The following is a 19,016-nucleotide window of genomic DNA, read 5'->3' on the forward strand; positions in this document are numbered from 1 at the left end:
ATTCAGTTACCTTAATTTTTTTTTTCAGCAGAACAAGATTTACTTCTCTTTTAACTAAATTCTTATATAACCACGTAAGACAGTTCATACAGATCATGATTTAGGAAGGTCTTCCTCAGTCTGAATCTTTAGATCACCAGAGACAAAAGAATAGGCTCTCAAGACCATATCACTCTGTCATAGGCAATAGGATCTGTCCTGTTAGATTTGATTGTACTTTTTCTTTTTTTCAGGTCCATCTTTTTTTTTTTTTAAATTTTGCTGTATCAGGTGTTAGTTGAGACATGTGGGATCTTCCTTGTGTCATGTGGAATCTTTCCTTGTGGCACTCCGTCTCTCTAGTTGTGTTGCATAGGCTCAGTAGCTGTGGCACACAGGCTTATTTGCTCCCTGGCATGTGGAATTTTAGTTCCTGGACCAGGGATCGAACCCACATCCTCTGCATTGCAAGGCAGATTCTTTACCACTGGACCACAAGGGAAGTCCCCTCAGGTACATCTTAAATTTCAAAAATTTAGAGAGTATTATCCTTCAGCATTGATTTTTGTCTCTTTCCACACAGTTGAAGGCTTTGGCACCATCAATAAAGCAGAAATAGATGTTTTTCTGAAACTCTCTTGCTTTTTCAAACATCCAGCGGATGTTGGCAATTTGATCTCTGGTTCCTCTGCCTTTTCTAACACCAGCTGGAACGTATGGAAGTTCATGGTTCATGTATTGCTGAAGCCTGGCTTGGAGAATTTTGAGCATTACTTTACTAGCGTGTGAGATAAGTGTAATTGTGCGGTAGTTTGAGCATTCTTTGGCATTGCCTTTCTTTGGGATTGGAAGCCTTTGACTGTGTGGATCACAATAAACTGTGGAAAATTCTGAAAGATGGGAATACTAGACCACCTGAACTGCCTCTTGAGAAACCTGTATGTAGGTCAGGAAGCAACAGTTAGAACTGGACATGGAACAACAGACTGGATCCAAATAGGAAAAGGAGTATGTCGAGGCTGTATATTGTCAACCTGCTTATTTAACTTATATACGGAGTACATCATGAGAAACGCTGGCCTGGAGGAAGCACAAGCTGGAATCAGGATTGCTGGGACAAATATCAATAACCTCCGATATGCAGATGACACCACCCTTATAGCAGAAAGTGAAGAACTAAAGAGCCTCTTGATGAAAGTGAAAGAGGAGACCGAAAAAGTTGGCTTAAAGCTCAACATTCAGAAAACGAAGATCATGGCATCTGGTCCCATCACTTCATGGCAAATAGATGGGGAAACAGTGGAAACAGTGGCTGACTTTATTTTGGGGGGCTCCAAAATTACTGCAGATGGTGATTGCAGCCATGAAATTAAAAGATGCTTAGTCCTTGGAAGGAAAGTTACGACCAACCTAGACAGCACATTAAAAAGCAGAGACGTTACTTTGTCAACAGAGGTCCATCTAGTCAAGGCTATGGTTTTTCCAGTGGTCATGTATGGATGTTAGAGTGGACTATAAAGAAAGCTGAACAGTGAAGAATTGATGCTTTTGAACTGTGGTGTTGGAGAAGACTCTTGAGAGTCCCTTGGACTGCCAGGAGATCCAACCAGTCCATCCTAAAGGAGATCAGCCCTGGGTGTTCATTGGAAGGATGATGTTGAAGCTGAAACTCCTATACTTTGGCCACCTGATGAGAAGAGCCGACTCATTAGAAAAGACCCTGATGCTGTGCAAGATTGAGGGCAGGAGGAAAAGGGGACGACAAAGGATGAGATGGTTGGATGGCATCACCGACTCAATAGACATGAGTTTGGGTAGACGAAGGCAGTTGGTAAGGGACAGAGAGGCCTGGCATGCTGCAGTTCATAGGGTCCCAAAGAGTTGGACATGACTGAGTGACTGAACTGAACTGAACTGATTCATCTTGCTCCTTGGGAATACCAAGAAAAGAACTATAAACTGTGATAACATTTCTTGTAGGAGATCATAATACAACAGCCTCATGGTTACTTTGGAATATTACCTAGAAGTCAAAAAACAAAGTTTCTTTCAATGTACCCATTTCTTAAGTTTGCCTAAAAGTCGGTGATTTATTTCTTTTTAATTGGAGGCTAATTACTTTAAATGAATCTGCCATGGTGTACATGCGTTCCCCATCCTGACCCGCCCTCCCACCTCCCTCTCCATCCCATCTCTCAGGGTCATCCCAGTGCACCAGCCCTGAGTACCCTGCTTCATGCATCAAACCTGGAATGGTGATCTATTTCACATATGATAATACACATGTTTCAATGCTATTCTCTCACATCATCCCACCCTCACCTTCTCCCATGGAGTCCAACAGTCTGTTCTTTACATCTGTGTCTCTTTTGCTGTCTTGCATATAGTGTCATCATTACCATCTTTCTAAATTCCATATGTATGTGTTAGTATACTGTATTGGTGTTTTTCTTTCTGACTTACTTCACTCTGTATAATAGGCTCCAGTTTCATCCACCTCATTAGAACTGATTCAAATGTATTCTTTTTAATGGCTGAGTAATACTCCATTGTGTATATGTACCACAGCTTTCTTATCCATTCATCTGCTGATGGACATCTAGGTTGCTTCCATGTCCTGGGTATTATAAACAGTGCTGCGATAAACATTGGGGTACACGTGTCTCTTTCAATTCTGGTTTCCTCGGTATGTATGCCCAGCAGTGGGATTGCTAGATTGTATGGCAGTTCTATTTCCAGCTTTTTAAGGAATCTCCCACACTGTTCTCCATAGTGGTTGTACTAGTTTGCATTCCCACCAACAGTGTAAGAGGGGTCCTTTTTCTCTACACCCTCTCCAACATTTATTGTTTGTAGACTTTTTGATAGCAGCCATTCTGACTGGCATGAGATGGTACCTCATTGTGGTTTTGATTTGCATTTCTCTGATAATGAGTGATGTTGAGCATCTTTTCATATGTTTGTTAGCCATCTCTATGTCTTCTTTGGAGAAATGTCTGTTTAGTTCTTTGGCCCATTTTTTTAAAATTGGATCGCTTATTTTTCTGGAATTGAGCTGCAGGAGCTACTTGTATATTTTTGACATTAATTCTTTGTCAGTCGTTTCATTTGCTATTATTTTCTCCCATTCTGAAGGCTGTCTTTTCACCTTGCTTATAGTTTCCTTCACAAAAGCTTTTAAGTTTAATTAGGTCCCATTTGTTTATTTTTGCTTTTACCTCCATTACTCTGGGAGGTGGGTCATAGAGAATCCTGCCATGATTTATGTGAGAGAGTGTTTTGGCTATGTTTTCCTCTAGGAGTTTTCTGGTTTCTGGCCTTACATTTCGATCTTTAATCCATTTTGAGTTTATTTTTGTGTATGGTATTAGAAAGTGTTCCAGTTTCATTCATTTACAAGTGGTTGACCAGTTTTCCCAGCACTGCTTGTTAAAGAGATTGTCTTTTCTCCATTGTATATTCTTGCCTCCTTTGTCAAAGATAAGGTGTCCATAGATGCGTGGACTTATCTCTGGGCTTTCTGTTTTGTTCCATTGATTTGTTTCTGTGTTTGTGCCAGTACCATACTGTCTTGATGACTGAAGCTTTGTAGTATAACCTGAAGTCAGGCAGGTTGATTCCTCCAGTTCCATTCTTCTTTCTCAAGATTGCTTTGGCTATTTGAGGTTTTTTGTAATTCCAAACAAATTGTGAAATTGTTTGTTCTAATTCTCTGAAAAATACCATTGATAGGGATTGTATTGAATCTATAGATTGCTTTGGGTAGTGTACTCATTTTCACTATATTGATTCTTCCGATCCATGAACATGGTATATTTGTCCATCTATTTGTGTCCTCTTTGATTTCTTTCACTAGTATTTCATAGTTTTCTATATATAGGTCTTTTGTTTCTTTAGGTAGATATATTCCTAAGTATTTTATTCTTTTCGTTGCAATGGTGAATGGAATTGTTTCCTTAATTTCTCTTTCTGTTTTATCAGTGTATAGGAATGCAAGGGATTTCTGTGTGTTGATTTTATATCCTGCAACTTTACTATATTTATTGATTAGCTCTAGTAATTTTCTGGTGGAGTCTTTAGGGTTTTCTGTGTAGAGGATCATGTCATCTGCAAACAGTGAGAGTTTTACTTCTTCCTTTCCAGTCTGGATTCCTTTTATCTCTTTTTCTGCTCTCATTGCTGTGGTCAAAACTTCCAAAACTATGTTGAATAGTAGTTGTGAGAGTGGGCACCCTTGTCTTGTTCCTGACTTTAGGGGAAATGCTTTCAATTTTTCACCATTGAGGATAATGTTTGCTGTGGGTTTGTCATATATATAGCTTTTATTATGTTCAGGTATGTTCCTTCTATTCTTGCTTTCTGAAAGGTTTCTTCTTGGATTGATCCTTTGATCATTATGTAGTGTCCTTCTTTGTCTCTTTTCATGGCCTTTATTTCAAAGTCTATTTTATCTGATATGAGTATTGCTACTCCTGTTTTCTTTTGGTCTCCTTTTGTGTGAAATATCTTTTTCCACTCCTTCACTTTCAGTCTGAATGTATCCCTAGCTTTGAGGTGGCTCTCTTGTAGACAGCATATGGGTCTTGTTTTTATATCCATTCAGCCAGTCTTTATCTTTTGGCTGGGGCATTCAACTCATTTACATTTAAGGTAATTATTGATAAGTATGATCCCGTTGCCATTTACTTTGTTGTTTTGGGTTTGAGTTTATAAACCTTTTCTGTGTTTCCTGTCTAGAGAAGATCCTTTAGCATTTGTTGGAGAGCTGGTTTGGTGGTGCTGAAATCTCTGAGCCTTTGCTTGTCTGTAAAGCTTTTGATTTCTCCTTCATATTTGAATGAGATCCTTGCTGTACAGTAATCTGGGTTGTAGGTTTTTCTCTTTTATCACTTTACGTATGTCCCGCTGTTCCCTTCTGGCTTGAAGAGGTTCTATTGAAAGATCAGCTGTTATCCTTATGGATACCTTGTGGGTTAATTGTTGTTTTTCCCTTGCTGCTTTTATTATTTGTTCTTTGTGTTTGAGCCAGTGCTAACTACAAGGTTTTAATCTGTTGCACCTGTCAATTGCAGAGCGGTTCCCTCTTCTTTATTTATTTTGGCTTCTCTGTTTGCAAGTCTCTTCAGTATCTAACTTCTGCCCTGACACAGAGGGCGAAGGTGGCCATTTATTTAGGCTCACTTGTTCAGTTGTGCTGAGGGGAGGGAGGAACACTGCAAACAAATATCACTGGCATGTGTGGGGAGTGCTTGCAGTGTCTGGGTCACACTGGGTTTGCCCCCGCTCATGGAGTGTGTGCTTTCCTGGTCTACACTGCTTAGGCTCCATGTTGCTCTGCTGGGTAACTGTCTAAGGTGGGCCATGGGTTGTGTGCACTTCCCATATCTGTGCCACTCAGGTTCAGGTTCTTGGGTACAGACTCAGTTAGGCCTGTGTTTTGTGTGCATGTTTTGTGCACTTCCCAGGTCCAAGCACCTCAGGCGACCAGGGCTTGGCGAGCGCACACTCCCCAGGTGCGGTGCATCTTAGCACCTCCCCGGTCCCAGCGGCTTGGTTTCCTGGGTGGGCAGCAGCGTCTCAGGTGTACTGTGTGTCTCTTCTGGGGAGCTGGTCTGTGGCTGCGACCCTCCTGACGGATATCAACCGTTCAGGATACCAAGAAGACTTGGTTAGCGACTGAGAGCCTGCTCGCAGTTTGGTAGGGGATGCCCTCTCTGGGGCCGAGTTTGCCCCTTTCTTTCCAGCTCTGGCTGGCCCCTGCCTACCTCTGGCGGGGGTGGGCGGGTCCACAGCTGGCTAGCTCTCCTCTGGTATTCTCTCAGTCCTTTGTTCTGTGAGCGGATGGGCAGTGCCTTAGGTTAGAGCTTTTAGTGGGAAAGTTCTCTCTCTCTCTCTCCTCTTTGTGTTTCCCCGTCCCCCCTTGCCCCCCCCCCCCGCTCCCGCCCGGCTATCTCATGGTTTGGGTTGCTATCTCACGTTAGCTCCCTCAGATTGTCCTCAGGGCATTCAGACCCGGTCCTGACCCTAAGCAATGCATCCTGTGCCTCCCTGTTCAGCCCCCCTTGCTGGTGGTGGATGCAAGCATCTGGGCTACTTCTCTGCTGGGAGCTGTAGTTAGACCTGTAATCTGTGGGTTTTATGTATTTATTTTTTCCTCCCAGTTATGTTGCCCTCTGAGATTCCAAAACTCCCCACAGACCCGCTGGTGAGAGGGTCTCCTGGTGTTTGGAATCTTCTTTTTTAAGACTCCCTCCCCAGGACAGGTCTCCATCCCTAACTCTTTTGTCTCTCTTATCTTTTATATCTTGTCCTACCTCCTTTTGAAGACAATGGGCTGCCTTTCTCGGTGCCTGGTGTCCTCTACCAGCATCCAGAAGTTGTTTTGTGGTATTTGCTCAGCATTCAAATGATCTTTCAATGAATTTGTGGGGGAGAAAGTGGTCTCCCTGTCCTATTCCTCTGCCATCTTAGGACCGCCCCCCTCAGTTAACCTTTAAAAACATGTAAAATGATTTCATTTTAACTACTCAGAAAAATGTTATATATCATACACATTTAAAAGATACATGCACAATTTTGGAAAGAATTATTTTCAATGTAATTTAGATGTATTAAAATCTCTGACAAGAATTACTAGCAATTTTTACTTTAATTTAGAAGACATTTGTTTAATAGTAGCTGGCTTTCCTCATAGCTCCTTTGGTAAAGAATCTGCCTGCAATGCAGGAGACCCAGGTTCTATTCCTGGGTCTGGAAGAGCCTCTGGAGAAGAGATAGGCTACTTATTCCAGTATTCTTGGGCTTCCCTTGTGGCTCAGCTGGGAAAGAATCCGCCTACAATGTGGGGGACCTGGGTTCTATCCCTGGATTGGGGAGATCCCCTGGAGAAGAGAAAAGCTACCCACGCCAGTATTCTGGCCTGGAGAATTCCATGGACTATACAATCCTTGGGGTCACAAAGAGTTGGATGCCACTTGCACTTTCACTTTCACTCTAAAAATATTTAATACTTAATCTAAAATAAGGGCTTCCCTGGTAGCTCAGTGGTGAAAGACTCTACCTGTAATGCAGGAGAGATAGGGTTGATCCCTTGGTCAGTTAGATCCCTGGAGAAGGAAATGGCAACCCACTCCAGTATTCTTGCCTGGAAAACCCCATGGACAGAGGAGCCTGGTGGGCTACAATGGATGGGGTCACAGAGCAGTCAGACATGACTTATCAACTAAACAATAATCTAAAGTGCAGACTTTTTGTATAATACTTTGGTGGATTTTATGAAAATGTGATAACTGGAAATTTTCTTTTTAAATAACATTTTATAACTGTAAAATACAATGATATGTAATACAAATAAAGTATAATTTTATTAAAATTTGAAATATAAGGATTTCTTTTATCATGGATTCATAATTTTTCATTTGTTAAAACTTAAATTTTTTATATTTTAAAGGTAAAAATAGGCCCTTAAAAATTATCCTGATTTTTCTACTCATACTCAATATATGATATAAAATAGCACCAGTTTTATTCTTTATATCTGTCTTCTATAAATGGCTTGTGTTATTAATCTTATTTACACTTTTATTCTTCTTGTACCCTGAGGTAAATCTGTGTCTCTTAAATAATATTTATATCTTTGAAATTTAAATACAAGTTGCTGTCAAAAGAAATGTATTCTCCTAATTATGCCCAGAGCAAATACCTAAGAGACCCAGTAGAATCGTAAAATATAAAAAACATAGGCATCTTTGCAGCATGGCCTCTTAAAAATGGCCTGTTTTGCAATCTACTAAGTTGTAAAACTTTATAATAGCAGATCCTCCTACCACACTCATTGTTTAGTTTTTAAACTTCTGTTATTTTAAAATAGAATACATTTATTTCATACCTTTGTTATTTTGCTTCGGATTTCTGGAGGTACTTTCATTTATGCTTTTAGAGTCCCTAAAATAATCTTTTTATGTGGGTAAAAAACTGCTTTTTAAATTGTCACCTTATGTATCTTAGGCTCTTTAGTATAACCTAAATTTAATGTATTTGCCATCAAAAGGTGTTTCAATTTTGAGATGAAGTTTAACTGACTTCTTAACTAAGATATTTGTAATATTTTAATACAGAAAATTTCTTTACTATAATTAAGACGATAAGATGTTTTATTTTAAATTAGACATATTCCAAGGATCTATATTTATTTCATAAATCTCCGCATCTAGAAAACTGGGCAAGGACAGGAATAGCTGAGAATGAAAGTCGAAAAAATTGGAAGGAGATACTCTAATTTGCTTGTAATTATTTATAGTCAATCTAAAATAGAATCAGGAGCTATATATCATAGTCATTTGTAGACAATTAAGTTATTGCCTTGAAATTTAAATAAGGTGGCATTTGTAGATTTATTCATTCAGCAAGTTAATCAATGTTTAAATAATTTTTATATGCTAAAGCACATTGTATATGTCATTAGAGACATATGATAACTATTATAGTTGGAAATAAAAATAATATTTAGACCAGTGGGAAAGGAAAATTGAACTGATACAGGCTTGAGTGTCAAAGACAAATAATATCATTAAAAACTCTCCTGAATGTTTTTGGAAAATTATACTGCTTAGAATCAGTAGGTCCATAAAGAGATGAATAAGTTTCTTCTTCTGACCTCTAGAAGCTCACACTACAGGAAGAGATCAACTTTAAGCAAATAGTTGTCACTCAGTGCAATGAATGCTATAGTAAGTTATGTGGAAGCTCAAAAAGAGGGAAATATTAAAACTCCTAAACTAGACGTGGGAAAGATAAAAACACGGGCTTTAGTTGTGTGTAAAGGAAGAAGGGCTATGCATCACAGACAGAGGAGCTGACAGGTACCTAGGTACAATGTATTAAGTAAAACAGACCTCTGGGTTCTGAGGGGAGAAAGGTGAGAAGAGAGGGTTAGTGGATTTTAACTTTGTGTATATACCTCTCTCTGGAGAAGGAAATGGCAACCCACCCCAGTACTCTTGCCTGTAGAATCCCATGGACAGAGGAGCCTGGCAGGCTACAGTCCATGGGGTCACAACAGTCGGACACAACTTAGTGACTGAACCACCACCACTACCGTATACCTCTCTTGACTTTGTTGCTTCTCTTCCTCTTCTTCCCTTTCTCCTTCACCTCTGCTCTTCCTTCTTCACCTTCTTATTCCTCCTCCTCATGATGATATCATTGTCATCCAAGCAGTGCCTCAAACTGGTCACACATCTCTTCAACACAGGTCTATCACACAGTGAGCCTAGAGTGTGGGAAATACACTGAGAATCATAAGATGTGAGACCAGAACTTCTGTGAGGCTGGATTTTAAATATTAGTTGATCGTTGAGGGGATCCTAGAAGCTCTGGTTCCTTGAGAGTCATTTTGTAGCAGAACTGCAGGATTTGTGTCAGTCCTATACAATCTAATAAAAGTCACTAAATAAATTGGTAAACAAATTAATTCAATTTAGAGATTCCATGTTTCCTTAAAGTATTCCATTGAGGGAGTGGCTGCTTGTCTATAAGTATTGAAGGCCCTGTAAATTTCTAAGATTTCTTGCAAATCTCCATTTTTATCCTAAAATGTAGATGTCATTTTTACATGCCACATTATGCATTGCTTTTTTAATTTGAAAAATACTGCATATCACTAGGTAAAAATGATATTCAGGAATACCTTTATTCTAACTCATTGTCTACATATCGCTGAAGGGTGTTCATACCCTCAAATTACCACTGCTGTGAAGTTGGTGTAGTAAAAAGAGCATTAGTGTCACACAGTTCCTTTCTTTCTTTTTGAAAAGAAATTACAACCATTTTCAACAGTTCTTAGTGAATAGTGGAGAAGTCTCAATTTTTTATGATTACTATTAAAACATCATTAAGAATTCTGGGTGAGTCCTACATAATAGAAAAAGTTACAGCAGCTACTTTGAAATTTATGAGACATTTAATATATTTTCCCTATTAGTGATTATAATTCATTATTCTGGTAAGTGACCACAAAGTTGTCATCTCTTCTTCAGAAAAGTACTTAGAGCAACATCTCATGCATTTAAAACTTGGAAATCTAATTCTGGAAAACAAAATTGTTCTACTGATGATAATTTGATTTGAAAATCTGTATTGTGTTGTGGGATTGTTACACATTAATTGTGTATATTTTAAAGCTTTTTTATCATTTATTTCCCAAATGTCTGCATGAATCAGTAATCCAGTAAGTTAGAAGTAGTATACAAATGAGCAGTAATCTGAGTATATCTTATAAAAAAAAGTCTTCATGACCTGACCTCCATGTGTCACAGTTCCCAGCAACTATTCACCATGCAACCTACAGTCCAGTCATGCTCTCTCAACTCTTGGCTGCGAGTATACTTCTCCATTCCTCTGTTTCCCCCTTGGCATGCCCTGCTACAGCAGTCAGGGTGCTGTCTTACCAGTGGTAATTGAAATGCAGATGGTTAAGTTATGGGCAAAAATGCTAGCATACTACAGGAAGCAATAATGCTAGGTTAAAATTATAGGTAAGAGCTATAATTAGGTATGAGAAATTGGTAATAGGAAGAAGGTGGTGTTTTCTTAATTGGAATTTGACATGCAAGATGAGATCAATGACCTCTCTGGTTGGAGTCACAAATATAAGGAGGTGAGGAAACAATATATGTTTATCAGGAATAGCAAGTAGTTTGACTAAATTTACATAGAATATAAAAGTAGGAGATAAGTTTGGAAAAGAAGAGAGTCCAGATTCAAAAGTAAGTAGACTTTATTTTGGTAAAAATAAAACTGAAAGACGCTTAACAAGTTAGAATAGTCATTATTATTATTCTCCTCTAATAAGTAAGAATATTGATTGGGCTGAGGACAATAAGATACAGCCTTATGCCTGTCAAAATGCAATTTATCAAAAAGATAAGTAATGGCTCTTGGCAAGGATGTGGAGAAAAGGAAATCCTTGTGCACTTTTGGTGGGAATATAAACTCATGCAGCCACTGTAGATAACAATATGGAGGTTTCTCAAAAGATTAAAAATAAAACTACCATATGATTCAGCAAATCCACTTCTGGGTATTTATCCAAAGAAAATGAAAACACGAATTCAGAAAGATACATGCACCCCCGTGCTCACTACAGAATTATTTATGATAGCCAAGACATGGCAGCAGCACAAGAGTTCATCAGTAAATGAATGGATGAAAAATATGTGGTATATATGTGAATGGAATATTATTCGGCCATAAAAGGAATGAAGTATTACCATTTGTTACAGTGTGAGTGGACCTAGAGTGTATTGTGTTAAGTGAAATAAGTCTGCAAAGACAAACACCATATGATTTCACTTGTATGTAGAACCTAAAAAGCAAAACAAGCAAACATAAAACAGAAGCAAACTCATAGATACAGAAAACAGGCTAGCATTTCAAAGAGGGGAGGGGAGGTTGTGGGAAATGGTTGAAATAAGTCCAGTTATAAAATAAGTTAAGTCATGGGGATATAATGTACAGCATAAGGAGCAGTCAATAATGTAATAACTTTGGAGACACAGTAACCAGATTTGTTTATGGTGATTATTTCATAATGTGTAAAAATATTAGGTCACTGTATTGTACACCTAAAACGAACATTGTATTGTAAGTCAGTTATACTTCAATTTAAAAAGAGAATTGTATTTGAGATATGACAATAAAATAATGACACCAGTATTATGGAAAATTACTTCTTTCAAAAGATTGTCATCCTCTACAAGAAGGGAAACAAGATTATTTCCATATTGTTGCCATTACCCAAAATTTTTTAATGCTTTTGGAATTGCATTCAGAATCTATTTGATATTCTTTTAAGTGTTGTTTAGAGTGGTAAATAGTATTTTTATTTCATCATAGATGCACATGTTCGGACTAGCTAATGCACTTTTGAATTACTTTTTTATGCAAATTCAAAAATGTGTTTCTATTTTAAGACTGTAAATCTTATTTCCTGGAGCTATACAAAAATTTTCGCTAATACTAGTTAACTTTTTAAAATAAATATTTACTTGCCCATGTTCATTTTATATACCTGCTTGTATTAATATTTTATTCTCATAATCTGGAAAAAGATTGAATAAATTTTGAATAATGAAATAATCAGGGTTAAAACTAATACTGAAATTTTGTATTAGTATGTATATATATATACATATATATATATACATACAGTCATAAGGTTATTTTCAAACTCAAAGGGTGGAAATATGGAAAAGCAAAATGTCAATGTTTCTTTGTAATTTCAAGTCTATTCCTAATCATTTCACGAGAAATTTTGTTCATGGAAATAACACTGTGATTACCTTTTAAATTTTAACTGGAGGTTTTTTAAACATACACAGTGATTAAAGAGAATATGTGGACATGGTTTTCTTTTTAAGGAAAAAGAACGATTGAAGCAAGAAAAACGTGATGAGAAAAGATTAAATAAAGAACGTAAACTAGAGCAACGAAGATTAGAATTAGAAATGGCAAAGGAACTAAAGAAACCTAATGAAGACATGTGCTTAGCAGACCAAAAGGTAATTTATCATGTAAACCATTTCATTAATAAATTTGAATTTTTCTGTGTTTTCATCTGATTCCTTTGCCAGAGCTGCTATTATGAAAGCATTGTGTTTTTAGCTGCTGCTGCTGCTAAGTCGCTTCAGCCGAGGCCGACTCTGTGCGACCCCAGAGATGGCAGCCCACCAGGCTCCCCCATCCCTGGGATTCTCCAGGCAAGAACACTGGAGTGGGTTGCCATTTCCTTCTCCAATGCCTGAAAGTGAAAAGTGAAAGGAAAGTAGCTCAGTCATGTCCGACTCTTAGCGACCCCATGGACTGCAGCGCACCAGGCTCCTCCGTCCATGGGATTTTCCAGGCAAGAGTACTCTAGTACTGGGGTGCTAGAGCAGTGAATTTCCAAGTCTAGGTCATCTGTCTTTCCTGGATGGCTACAGGTAAACCTCTCTAGAGCTCTGTGCTGATAATGGCAGTTCTTAATATATAAATGGAGCACCACAAACCTTTTTAATGTAAGTAATATGCTACAGAAATCTATAAAAATGAATTAAAAAAATAGGATTTCTATGTTTCACTTGGTCTTTTTGAGGCATTTAGGAACAGAAAAATCTCTCTCTTCCCTCCGGCTTCCATAGATATTTAAATAAATTAGGATTTGCAGTAAAACCTCTTTCAGTGCTTTAGTGGTGGTGGCTAACTATTGAGTATGTTTAGTTCATGCCAGGAACAGTGCTAAGTGCTTGAAATGAATTTTCTCATTTGGTCCTCACCGCAATCCTGTGGAACTGGTATTTTTGCCCATTTACAGATGGGAAAACTTGAAACACAGAGAGGTTAAGGAACTCTCCTGAGATTATACAACTTATAAGTAGCAACTTGGATTCAGGCTTCATTTTGTTAAACTCCAGAGCCCATACTCTTTATGACCCTGAAAGCCAAGAAGTGTGTCCTGTCAAAGTACCTCAGGCGTATTTTCTCTTCCATCATGCTTCACAGATTTGTAATATTGCTAAAATACATAAAAGTAGCAACTTGGAAAGAGCAGAAGCGTAGTAACAGCTGGTATAATTTCACATACTAATGAGTAGAAGTCAATTATGTTTGGCTATAGTTAAGATAGTATTCCTGGAAAATTGTGTCAATGCATATCATGTCTAAATAGTGTCTCAATGATGCAATAGTTATACTTGGTCAGTAGCATCTATATTTACTCATATGCCATATGCCATACAGATAATGATTATCTCTTATTTTTGCAAGCTCTTTTACAAAGTGCTTAAAGCAAAGTTCTAGTGTTGCTGTTTAGTTGTTATGTCCGACTCTTTTGTGACCCCATGGACTGTAGCCAGCCAGGTCCCTCTGTTGATGGTATTTCCTAGGCAAGAATACTAGAATGGGTTGCCATTTCCTTCTGCAGAGGATCTTTCTGACCCAGGTATCAAACCCATGTTTTCTGCATTGGCAGGCAGATTATTTACTGCTGAGGCAACAGGGAAGCCCAAACTTCTAGTACCCGAATGGAAAATTAAATTTATTAATATTCTATTTTCTTACCTAGCATAAATGCTTTTAAATAAAGATGAAATTATGCACATGTTGGTAAGTTGTTTCAGTCTCTTTGCAACCCTAGACACTATAGCCCGCCAGGCTCCTCTGTCCATGGGATTCTCCAGGCAAGAATACTGGAGTGAGTTGCCATGCCCTCCTTAAGGGGATCTTCCTGACCCACGGATTGAATCTGGGTCTCCTGCATTGCAGGGAGATTCTTTACAGTCTGAGTCACCAGGGAAGCCTGTATATAATCTAGTTTTAGTCAACTGGATGTTTAAAATTTCCTAAGCACAGAATAGGTATAGTGGTTAGTTAACATGTTTTAATAAGCTCATACTGAGCAATTTTTTTGAATCCTAACAAACTATTTTCTTGCTAATCCTTAATGATCTTTTTAAATCCTGCTGCTGCTGCTAAGTCGCTTTAGTCATCCTAAATTATCATAAATAACTTTTTATTTTCATTTAAGTCCATATGCACCATATAAAATATTTGTAAGTCCATTTTAAGACTTAGGCTTCCCTGATAGCTCAGTTAGTAAAGAATCCGCCTGCAATGCAGGACACCCCAGTTTGATTCCTGGGTCAGGAAGATCTGCTGGAGAAAGAATAGGCTACCCATTCCAGTATTCTTGAGCTTTCCTTGTGGCTCAGCTGGTAAAGAATCCGCCTGCATTGCAGGAGACCTGGGTTCAATCCCTGGGTTGTGAAGATCCCCTGGAGAAGGAAAGGCTACCCACTCCAGTATCCTGGCCTGGAGAATTCGATGGACTATATAGTCCCATGGGGTCGCAAAGAGTCAGACATGACTTTCAATTTACTTGCACTTTCAATTCACTTTGCACTTTAAGACTTACTTTTGTTGCTTTTGCTTTATAAATTTTTAGAATCATGTGGAACTATGTATGTCTGATATGATTCAGGAAAAAAGAAGACAGAATTAAATGGTTTTCATATGTAACAAAAGATTTGTGTTATGTCAGCAGTTATCCATAGTTTGTGTTTCCACACACTATTAGTGGAAGAAGTCTTTAGTTCATTATTACACCAGGTGCAGAGTAGAGGACACATTTTTGTGTTCAGGGTCCAATTCGGATAAATAGAAATGTTTATAAGCCACATTTTTCCCAATCATAACTGAAAGTATATTTATTGAATCATATTCATGGATGAAAATGTTTTTAGATTACTTACTTATTTAATTTTTAAAATGTCCATGAAAGCTGAAAATATAATTTAGTCATTAAAATGTTAATATGTGAGCATATTTCAGAAATAGAAGAAGAAACAGCTCTCTCATTTTGATAGTGAATCAGTGTTTCACTATATACAGGAAACCTCAAGACTGACAGTTGTACTCTGACTGGCTTCTTGACAGGGTCGTAGGTTCTTGTCACGTGGACCCAGTAATTTATCTACATTCATTAGCCAAAGATGGTATCTCTCTCTCCAACCATACAAGCCACAGATGTGTACACGGTTAGTTTCTGAGTTCCCCATAAGTGTGAGTTATAAGTCAGTCTACACCGTTAGAAGAAAGTGTTGCATGTTCCCTGCTAAGTTGGTCCATGGTAAAGTAATCGTGAGATACTTATTTCTTATGTTATCTAATTTTTCCTCCAGTTATGTAACCTGTGTTTTGTCAATATGTAAGTTAAAATGAGTGTTCTCTTTTGTAGAATCTAAGGTCATGTTGATTTCAACCAAAATTTATTAATGGTTACTCGTGTTCAGGATTTTATGATTACGTAAAGAATATAGCTGCAGTGCGGGAGACCTGGATTCAGTCCCTGAGTTGGGAAGATCCCCTGGAGAAGGGAAAGGCTACCCACTCCAGCATTCTGACCTGGAGAATTCCGTGGACTGTATAGTCCACGAGGTAGCAAAGAGTCGGACACAACTAAGTGACTTTCACTTTCACCAGGGAGTTATAGAAATGCCCTCATGGAATTTACAACCTAGAGGGAAAAACCATTGGTACAAGGCAAGAGAAAAATAACAGCTTACCTTACTTCAGAAGGTATAAAATCATGGCTTTTAAAATTATTTTTTCTTTCTTTTCTTTTATTTTCAGCCTTTGCCAGAGTTGCCTCGTATTCCAGGACTTGTTCTCTCTGGAAGTACATTTTCAGACTGTCTCATGGTGGTGCAGTTCTTACGAAACTTTGGTAAAGTTTTGGGCTTTGATGTGAATATTGATGTTCCAAACCTGAGTGTTCTTCAAGAGGGATTGCTAAATATAGGGGACAGCATGGGTGAAGTACAAGACTTGCTTGTGAGGCTCCTCTCAGCTGCTGTATGTGATCCAGGTCTAATTACAGGATACAAGGTAAAAAAAAACAAAATACATCTTTTTAATTTGTACTATCAGTGCATTAATAGCTGGCTTTAGCATGTTAGCAGAAGATTGTATAGACTTACTCAATTTTTTCTACATAGCTTCTCACAAAGTTAAAGGTAGATTTGCTTCAGTTACAGTTGGTACAAACTTAGAAAAACCTGGTTCATAAAGCCTAAGGAATGTAAATCATTATCAAATTACTTTTATTTTCCTTTAGCTTTTGGCAAAAACCAAACTTATTTAAGAAATTCCCAAGTAATATTTAGCAAAACAGAAAATTCTAAATTTGTAAAGAAGTTAGAACTTATTTGTGTCCTCTGAAAGTATACTGTGTTCTCTTTGAAACTGTGAATAACTGAGGCTAATCAAGGCCCCTGTAGAACAGCATGTTAAGACTCTGTATTGCTACGTGGATACTCAATAAGTTCAAATTTATCTTAATTCCAATTAAGGTACACATTTCGGTCAGTTTTACTCTAGATAATATTGTAGAGAGAGAAGTTTCCAGATACACCTGTTACTTTTTCCTCCATCTCCCTATTCATTCAGCATACCAGGCGATAAATTCCACGACACTAGAACCAGAAAACACAATGATAATACTTTTCAACCCCTCCCCCACCACTAGTGAAAGATATATCCTATAAAACCTTCAGATAGTTTCTATAGTCAAAGAAGGTATGATTTTTTAACCACAAATTTACATACTCTTCTCCACACCTAACTTTTAGCCAAGTTTGAAGAAGGAATGGAAAAATTACAAGTACTTGAAAGCTTGTCCGATCATCCGCTGACTGTTTTTAATCTCCATTTCATCAAAAATGTGAATAAAGCCTTTGTCAGTAATATCTAAATCATGTAATACCAATATTTAAAAGTCTTACTGTTTATATTTTATGAGTCAATATCAGTCCTTATACTGATAAAAATGCCAAACTTTTATAGGCCAAAACAGCTCTTGGAGAACATTTGCTGAATGTTGGTGTGAATCGAGACAATGTTTCAGAGATTTTGCAGATTTTTATGGAAGCACACTGTGGACAGACTGAACTTACTGAAAGCCTGAAGACTAAAGCTTTTCAGGCTCACACTCCAGCACAGAAAGCCTCGGTTCTGGCTTTCCTGATCAATGAACTGGCATGCAGCAAGAGTGTGGTGAGGTAAGCACATGTCTGGACTTTTCTGGTGATTATTTTCTGTTTTAAATTTGTCTAGCCACAAAGTAATACAAATTGCTTATAGAAAATTTGAAAGTAACAGACTACCAGAAAGAAAAAAATTAAAATTACACTAATCTCACCATTCAGAGATGACAAATGGTATTTTAATGTATTTCTTTTCAGCCTGTTAAAAAGAAATTTTGAATCATACTGGGTATAGGCCTTGTGACACTTCTTGTTTATTTGGTAATTTTGTTATTTATTTGTATACTGAAATGTGAACAGTTTTTTGTTGCTATGACTCTAGAATCCAGTACTGTTGTAAGAACTCAGAATTTTTCTTTTACCTTTGGTAGCAGATGACTACCTCATTTTTTCCTAGAAGCCATTCGTAGAATTATCCGTCTACTTTTTATCACGTGCTGATACAATCTTAATATTATTTATTTATTGCATGTTAGTTTGCACTTTTTTAAAAAAGTACTTAATCTCATTTAAGAGTCAAAGTAAGTTCTCCAGCATAATATTGGAAGATTTGCTGAACAAATTCCTCATTCATCTTGTTCTTGCTATTCATTATTTTACAGATTTTAATTATGTTACTTTTATTCCTTTACCTTTCTAGGGAAAGAATCAATCCAAATATTTCAGAGCCATGTGTTTCTATCATTGCTGGACATTTTAAGTTTTCTGTACATCTCTTAGCTTTGTATTAGTATAATTTTTTATTTGTTTTTGCTATTCATTGGCAATCATCATTTGTACTTAGCAAAAATCTGCATCATTTTGTTTACCAAATTAATGTATTGCATTACGTATTAATTTATGTCTTCTAATAAACTTTTGCATTGGCAGTGAAATCGACAAGAACATTGATTATATGTCAAACTTAAGGAGAGATAAATGGGTGGTAGAAGGTAAACTCCGCAAGTAAGTCCTATTTTATTAAAACTAATATACTGTTTTCCTTCTTCACAAATTTCTGAATAAAGCATACTAGGTGAAAAGATGGAATTTAAACTTTATTTTGTCTAAAAATTAGAAAAGGCAAAGTTTAATTAAGCTGAGATATAAAATTAATAAAACTCAGAGGCAGAGTTTTCAGTGGACAAAAGCTATAATGAGATTCATTGAACTCACATGCTTCAAAGTTAAAAGAAAGTCAATTTATCTTTCTTTCAAAGAAGTCAAGCAATCATATATTCAAAGATTGTTGTTTCTATCAGGTTACTTTTGTCATAAATAAAATCTGTTTGGATTCTACCACATTTTTCCTTAATTGCTTTCTAATTACAGTTTGCTTTTACAGAGTCTAACATATCCAAATATATTCAGCATTAAAACTCATTTAGCTTCATGCCAGGAAATATAATGCTGAAATTATTCAACTTCTGTGTTAAGAGGATGGTTTCTTTGCAGTGACTTGAATTGAAATTTACTCAG

The 19,016-nt window shown here is 37.2% G+C and overlaps 1 protein-coding gene across 1 annotated transcript in view; it reads left to right on the plus strand.

The window, feature by feature from the left end:
- BAZ2B (bromodomain adjacent to zinc finger domain 2B) overlaps positions 1–19,016 on the plus strand; it is a 156,271-nt gene that overhangs the window by 96,099 nt on the left and 41,156 nt on the right. Inside the window, exons 19-22 of the mRNA XM_052664305.1 lie at positions 12,399–12,539; positions 16,147–16,401; positions 17,359–17,573; positions 18,429–18,503. Coding sequence (XP_052520265.1) covers positions 12,399–12,539; positions 16,147–16,401; positions 17,359–17,573; positions 18,429–18,503 — 686 coding nt within the window. The remainder of the gene's footprint in view (positions 1–12,398; positions 12,540–16,146; positions 16,402–17,358; positions 17,574–18,428; positions 18,504–19,016) is intronic.

This window comes from Budorcas taxicolor, chromosome 2 (genome assembly GCF_023091745.1).
Source record: "Budorcas taxicolor isolate Tak-1 chromosome 2, Takin1.1, whole genome shotgun sequence".
NCBI lineage: Eukaryota > Metazoa > Chordata > Mammalia > Artiodactyla > Bovidae > Budorcas > Budorcas taxicolor.